Raw genomic sequence first — 8,242 nt, forward strand, 5'->3', positions numbered from 1 at the left:
ACGTACAGCAGTTAATAAAATCATGGCATTTAAATTTCTGATCAAAGAGAGAGCCAAATTCGTAAGTGCATGTTGCAATTACAGTGTCAGCATATATGTAGATCGGTAATGCATCACTTCAGATAAAGAAAATAATAAATTTTTACGTTTATACGTAAGTAATACTTTGACAGTTCAGTTGTAATTTCTGTTGTCAGTAAAGATACCCCTAAGCAAACGCAAACGATGTCAACTTTTTATTTGAAGAGACGTCTTCACTGTTTTGCACACTAGATTTTTCGAATTATACCTGTAGTTAATAGCTTTGGCAAGTAAGGTAATTTGTTGACCTCCATTGAATCTCAAATAGTGTTTTAAAACGGGCAAATAAGTAAAGCACTCATAAAATTAATAGTAAATGATTTATAGGGCAGCTTGTCAAACTTCCAAAACACACTCGAATTTAGGAATTTCATAGCAGAACTGTCACTGTTTTTTCTCGCTAGATTAGAGACACTTCATTATGTTGATGTGTAGATATCTAGAACATCCAATATAAAAGACTTATGAGGGCGCAGAACGAAAAACATTTTCATCCGTGTTTTGACACTTCGTTTCTTGCCAAATTCAGATATGGCGGACACCAGTGATCTCTGGCGGACACTCAACGATATGAACTTTGGCCGGCACGCGCTAGAGCCATCTATCGGTAGTTCCGGTAGTTGAGCATCCCTCATTTCGCTAGCTTTAGACGCCTGTGATGAACAGTGGCATAGACGCTGTTGCATTTTACATAGTGTTGTAATATCTGTGCAATATGGCGGGCGATGAAATTGACATTCCAGGCATGTTAAATGGTGTCCTGAATTAATTTCGTTTTAATTGCCGTTAGCATTTCCATTAGAATAGTATGTTACAGGGATCCACTTCACCTATACTTCCCTAATCTCTCTCTGGATTTTTTTTGCTATATTTACTCCCTTAGCAAACGTTAAGCGAAAAAGTTGCCGGAGCGTAGGATTTCTTTAACTTATAAACACATTCTGTTGACTGTCACAAGAGGAATACGTTGCGGAGACGCTGACGATTACATTAATTACATTAGTTTTTGACAGTGTAGAAAGATGTACAGTTTTTCCCTGTTGTTATACAATAACTCATGTTTTGAATTAATGGAATGCTGTTACTCTTGTCATTAGAAACGGGAGCGATTTTTACGTTTGGGCGTTCGAGATTTGCAGACAACTTGCCAAGTCGTTTTTACATCAGGAATGACAGAATTGTGGACTTTGACTGCGGTGATGAACACACTGCGCTCGTGTGCGGTAAATATTTTAGGATACTCATTAATTAATGTACAGTAAACTTACCTTGTACTCGATCGGTATATCCTGAATCACTTTGAGTTTAAGCACTACCTGTCTAGGAATTAAGTGTAATAGTTATTTTGTTATATGAAACTAAATGTTATTTAATCACAATATATGTATTTATCTGACATATCAAAAGTTTTTGAGAAAATTACGTGCGAAAAACTGATTTCTTTTTTAGAGAATAATCTATATCGTAACATGCATTTAGGAGGTAAAATGTTATACATATAGTAAACTATGAACGTCCTTAATAGTACATTAAATCGGATAGGTAACAAATAACTGTTTTTAGAACTGTCAAATGCATTTGATCTGGTTAATCTTCAAAGCCTACTTACAAAGAGTGAACTCCATAGCTTTTAAAGATGGTGATCAAATCGTTCATGGACTGCAGTAAGTACTGTCTACTGTGTACAATAAAGTACGTAGTGTCAGAGGCCAGATTGTGCATCCCCTCTTTTCCCACTGTTAATGATCTATATATAAATGTGTTAATGCATACAACACTTAAAAGTGAGAACAGTAAGGAACTGCAAAGTCTGGAAATCATACCGTGAAGCAAATCATCATTGGTCGGACCAAAATTGGGTAATATGTAGACTGCCAAAATGAATTTCATACCCAACAAAATAAGGATCCAAATAAATCTAGCCTTTTCTGAAATATGGTCAAGTGCAAAGTTGTGCTGGAACAAAATTCCATGGTATTTGGCTCCAAGACAATTTGAAATTGATTAAAGATGCTGAATATGTCAATGACAATATATTCATATTACTGTAATTACCTCCTGGGCTTTCCATCGTTTGAGTGTGTTTATGGTACACTAAGTTGAGAGTATTATTCCATAAGAGTCTTAAAGCCATACACCAGTATGGAAACTGCTAGGGGTGCTTACTGTGCTTATATCCAGTCATGGGAGTAACATTCTTGTGAAACTTTCTGGCAGCTCTCACTACATTTAAAATTCAAGTGGACGCTATTAGAATAATAAACAGAAGTAAATTAGGGAATCGTGCATTCCTATGTTCACAGTACTTAACATACTTTTACTTCCATGCATTTGCATAAGGGGAAAGAAATGTAACTGATAGTCACAAAAGTCTGCAGAGGAACTGTCGTGTCCAATACCATGACACAAGACTCAGGCTTCAATACAACCTTACAAATACAAGAATTAATCAGAAGGGTCCATTCCACATTGGTTTGAAACTTTTTAATAAACTCCCTGTGAAAATAAAAGCTATTCATGATGCGAAGTCGTTCAATCACGACAGTCTTATTTAGAGCATCACTGTTTCAAATAAGCAAGTTAGGAAAGTGGAGCATAAAATAACACAAATTTGTTTGCTGTACATGTGTTATATATGTGCTAGTTAAGTTTATATCATATGTTTATTCTTATGTGTTAGATAATAGTGTGTGTGTGTGTGTGTGTGTGTGTGTGTGTGTGTGTGTGTGTGTGTGTGTGTGTGTGTGTTATTCATATTTCTGCATACTGACATTGCCACTGTGTGCCTTGGCATTTTTGTATTTCATAACTGTTGTCAGTTTTGACACTATCTTGGATGGAGAGTCATCATCAGGTGTGGAACTAACCTTAGGTGTGCCTCAGGAAGTGTGTTGGGACACTTGCTGTTCATGTTGTATATTAATGATGTAGCAGACAATATTAATACTAACTCTGAGCAGGGCAGCGCAATGGTTAGCACACTGGACTCGCATTTGGGAGGACAACAGTTTAACTGTGTCTGGCCCTTCTGATTTAAGTTTTCCATGATTTCCCTACATCGCTTATGGCAAATAGTTTCTTCAAAAGGGCACAGCTGCTTTTCTTCCCTAAACCGAGCTTGTGTTCCATCTCTAATGACCTCATTGTCAAGGGGATGTTAATTGCTAATCTCCCCCTCCCCCTTAATAACAACATCAGACTTCTTGCTGATGATGCAGTTATCTATAAGGAAGTACTGTGTGAAAGAATCTGCGTAAATATTTAGTCAGATCTTTATAAGATTTCAAGATGATGCCAAGATTGGCAGCGTCCTTTAAATGTTGAAAAATGTTAAATTGTGCACTTCACAAAATGTAAAAACATAGTATCCTATGGCTATATTATCAGTGAGTCACTGTTGGAATCGTCCTACTCCTGCAGATATCTTGGTATAACACTTTATAGGGGTATGAAATGGAATGATCACATAGGCCCAGTCGTGGGTAAAGCAGGTGGTAGACTTTGGTTTATTCATAGAATGCTGGGGAGGTACAGTCAGTTTGCAAAGGAGATTGCTTACAAATCTTTTGTGTAACTGGTTCCAGTATATTGCTCAAGTGTGTGGGATCCATACCAATTAGGACTAATGAGGGTTATCGAACATAACATATAAAAGAGAAGGGCAGCATGAATGGTCAAGATTTGTTTGATCTGTGGGAGTGTGTCATGGAGATACTGAAGGAACTGGACTGGAAGACTCTTGAAGATAGAGAAAAACTAAAGAATCAGCTTTAAATGATGACTCTAGGAATATACTACAACCCCCATGTATCACTCAGATAGGGACTGTGAAAGTAAGGTTAGAAAAATTAATGCACACACAGAGACATTCAAACACTCACTCTTCCTGCGCTCCATACATGAATGGATTCGAAAGAAATTCTAATAATTGTACAGTGGGACGCATCCTCTGCCATGCACTTCATGGTGATTTTTAGAGTAGAGACATAGTTGTCGATGTAGACTATGTCTGTAGAATCTTTTTATTATTTTCATTTATTAAGTGTTCAACGTAAATATGGGTTCACTGTTGTTGCAAGTGCCCTGTGATTTCTGGGCTTCAACAAACGAATTAATATGTGATCAAAGACCTAAATTGCACTTATGGTGTGAGTGGCTCTTGCATTGCATGCTGATGTTTTCAATTTGTTGACTTTGGTTGTAGCCATGGTGATAGTACATGATAGCTAATGAGATTCACCGTATCTAATGATTTCTTTGTGGAAGATACGAATTCATTCCGTTTTTTTTTTTTTTTTTTTTTAAATACAGGGAGTGCCAGAAAAACTTTTATTGGCTGGTCATTATGAATTTGAAGGTAGGCTGCAGATTTTCATATTTATTTGGTGAGTGGAAAATACTAGATTACCTAACAGATTGACCTGTAGGTTGGAGTGTGACAGTTTGGTTGTGAGTTGGTGAACCTGGGACAGGAGGAATGTTAGATATGAGTCATCGGCTTTGGCCAGGGATGTAATGTTAATGGCTGCTGTCACCTTATCTATTTGTGCATATGTTCAGTTTTTTTGTTACATGGTGAAACCAATGAGTGTGAAAGCAAAAAGTAAACATTGTTGTGATGACACACAAACGTGGTTGTAAAAACAAACCTGGTTGTGATAACAGACTGATCTGTAGCTTTGCCAAGGTCAAGTTAGGTTGCAAGGTGACAGTTTGGTTATTAGTTGGTGAAGCCAACGAATGTGTGATATTAAAAAACTGCCTGCGGTGGCAGACTGGCCTGTAGCTCAGTCCATTTGGAAAAAAATGCCTAAAAAAACATGTCATAGTCCCTATGTTATTTATAATGTTTATCACATGTTTCCTATGCCACTATAGTCTGCCCCTATACCTGAGTGGCCAGCGTGACGGATTGCCGTCCTACGGGCCTGGGTTCGATTTCCCGGCTGGGTCGGGGATGTTCTCTGCTCAGGGACTGGGTGTCGTGCTGTCTTCATCATCATTTCATCCCCATTCGGCGCACAAGTTGCCCAGTGTGGCGTCGAATGTAATAAGACCTGCCCTGCAAGGGGCCTCCCAACCAATGACGCCAAACGGACATTTCCATTTTATGTCACTATAGTTGAAGTCACGAACGATGGCGGTCGAGTTTATGTTTGTTCTGTGCATCTACATCACCCATTCTTCCACAGCCATTGAGCATTCAGAAGTGTTCTGAGCACTCTGCTGTGAATGCTGTAGCTAATGCGAGCATTGAACATGATCGTACTGCATTATTTAGTGAATTTGTATTCCATTTGTTGCAAATTGTCACCACTAATGGTGGTGGTAAGTGCTAAATTCTGCATAAGCAAGCGAGAGACATAATTTACAGGATATACACTTTCTTGAAGCGATTTCACACACATGTGCATACCACAATTATTGCTGAATATTGCCAACAGTGCAGTCCCCATCAGTGCCTCAACATGCACGAGCTGCCATTGTTCATGGAACGAACTATAGTCAAAGCTGACAACTCATATTGAACGTTTATCCATATTGGTGAGGTCAATAAATGTGAATGGAAGAAAACTAGAAGTGCTGCCATACAGAGCTGTAGTGTAGCCCAAGGCCTGAGTTAGCTTGGCCAATGACAGTTTGTTAGAGTTAATGAAGTCAGTGACTCTCACCACGAAAATGGTTTCCTGTAATAGATTGATGTTTAGCATAGTTCAAGGTATATTGTTGTTATTGCACTAACCTACTTGTATGTCTTATTTGCAATTTGCCAAGGATTCTGATTATGTTTAGTTCTGACTAGACAGAATGCCAGCTAACTTTATTTACGAAGAGCATTCTGATTGCCTACTGACAATCAACTCTTGATTCATTATCTTCAGGTCCCAGTATTCATAATACCTAGTTACCTACAGCCATGAATCCGTAACTGCACTACCTAGTGGGTAGAATGTAATAAATTTGTAGACTATTCTAATTTTTTACTTACAAGGGGAGGCCGCCAATTGTGAAATTCAGATTCGATTCATACTGCGCATAATAAAAGCTCGTGGCGAGAGGTGTAATGTGGCAAAGCACCAAGATGCACTTCTCAGCCGTTGTCGAGAAAATCGACAGTTAAAAGAAACCGTTGCGGTGAAATACTCTCTACGATTAGTTATTTTCCACAGCGTCGTGGCGCAGCGGTAAGTTCTCGGGTATGTAATCCGAAGGTCGCCGGATTGAATCTCGCACCATGCAATTCTTTTTTTAGTATTTGTTTTTTGTAATAAAGATGATGTGACTTACCGAACGAAAGCGCTGGCAGGTCGATAGAGACACAAACAAACACACACACAAAATTCAAGCTTTCGCAACAAACTGTTGCCTCATCAGGAAAGAGGGAAGGAGAGGGAAAGACGAAAGGATGTGGGTTTTAGGGGAGAGGGTAAGGAGTCATTCCAATCCCGGGAGCGGAAAGACTTACCTTACGGGGAAAAAAGGACGGGTATACACTCGCGCGCGCGCGCGCACACACACACACACACACACACACACACACACACATATACAGACACAAGCTTGTGTCTGTATATGTGTGGATGGATGTGTGTGTGTGTGTGTGTGTGTGTGTGTGTGTGTGTGTGTGTGTGTGTGTGTGTGTGTGTGTGTGTGTGTGCGCGCGTGCGTGCGCGAGTGTATACCTGTCCTTTTTTCCCCCTAAGGTAAGTCTTTCCGCTCCCGGGATTGGAATGACTCCTTACCCTCTCCCCTAAAACCCACATCCTTTCGTCTTTCCCTCTCCTTCCCTCTTTCCTGATGAGGCAACAGTTTGTTGCAAAAGCTTGAGTTTTGTGTGTGTGTTTGTGTTTGTTTGTGTCTCTATCGACCTGCCAGCGCTTTCGTTCGGTAAGTCACATCATCTTTGTTTTTAGGTATATTTTTCCCACGTGGAATGTTTCCCTATATATATATATATATATATATATATATATATATATATATATATATATATATATTTCCCGGCAATCAGTTGCAACAATTATGCATATAATAAGTTGTTGAAAGTCGTTTGTGGTGGAAAAACTGGCGACTTCGAACATCATTATGTTTTCCGCAAACAAAGTTGTATTTCACAAATGTTATTAATTGTCTTCATAATGTTAACCACGTATAGTTAACGGAAGACGTAGAAACGATATTCCGAAACGAATACGTATAGCGTAAGTCAAAAGTTCGAATTAGAATAGAGACCCCACGAACACAAATTTGCTGCAGCAGGTATGAAATATAAACTCCGTTGCTCGCTCGTTACACTTGAAGGACAGATGTTGAATGGACCGAAACGAGCCGCCACATAACAGCGTAGTTGCCAGCTAACTTCGAAAGAAGGTAGATGCGGTCCCTAGCGCAACTTATAACATCGTCGAAAATCAGTGCGGACGGGAGAGCTTTGGTACACCCTGTTAAAAAAACGGAAAAATGGAGGCGGTACAATTGGAGAGCGATCCGCCTTCACCAACATGCATAAGCAATTCATTAATAGTTTATATGTATATTTTAATTACAAAAAACTAATAATAAAAAAAATTGCATGGCGCGAGATTCGATCCGGCGACCTTCATATTACAAACCCGAGCGCATACCGCTGCACCACGACGCTGTAGAAAACTATTAATCGTAGAGAGTATTTCACCGGAACGGTTTCTTTTAACTGTCGATTTTCTCGACAACGGCTGAGAAGTGCATCTTGGTGCTTTGCCACATTACACCTCTGGCCATGAGCTTTTATTATGCACAGTATGAATCAAATCTGAATTTCACAATTGGCGGCCTCCCCTTGTTAGTTAGATTTTAGTTTTTCAAACATATGTAGTTATATAAGTATGGATAATATCTTAAGCAACCTGAAAGCTGTCTGTAGACTAATGACAAATGAATAGTATTTGTTGCAATTTTTGACAGTGCTTTTCTACTTTTGAAGAAGAATACTATACATGACCATAAATTGTATATTTTTACTGTGTGTCTTATGTTGAATTTTCAAATAGTTTTTATGTTGTATTTCATATAACTTAATACTATATCAGTGCATGCTGACTATGGCAGACATATTCAATAGGGTTGGTGGTAGAAGTAGTAGTAGTAGTAATAATAATAATAATAATAAACATTAAAACAT

The 8,242-nt window shown here is 38.7% G+C and overlaps 1 protein-coding gene across 1 annotated transcript in view; it reads left to right on the forward strand.

Annotated features, from left to right (window-relative positions):
- The first annotated feature begins 709 nt into the window (after positions 1-709).
- Positions 710-8,242, forward strand: part of LOC126202942 (X-linked retinitis pigmentosa GTPase regulator-like) — a 414,771-nt gene continuing 407,238 nt past the window's right edge. Inside the window, exons 1-2 of the mRNA XM_049937044.1 lie at positions 710-824; positions 1,179-1,304. Of these exons, the coding sequence (XP_049793001.1) occupies positions 797-824; positions 1,179-1,304 (154 nt within the window). The 5' untranslated portion in view covers positions 710-796. The remainder of the gene's footprint in view (positions 825-1,178; positions 1,305-8,242) is intronic.

The sequence above is a fragment of the Schistocerca nitens genome, chromosome 9, assembly GCF_023898315.1.
Source record: "Schistocerca nitens isolate TAMUIC-IGC-003100 chromosome 9, iqSchNite1.1, whole genome shotgun sequence".
NCBI lineage: Eukaryota > Metazoa > Arthropoda > Insecta > Orthoptera > Acrididae > Schistocerca > Schistocerca nitens.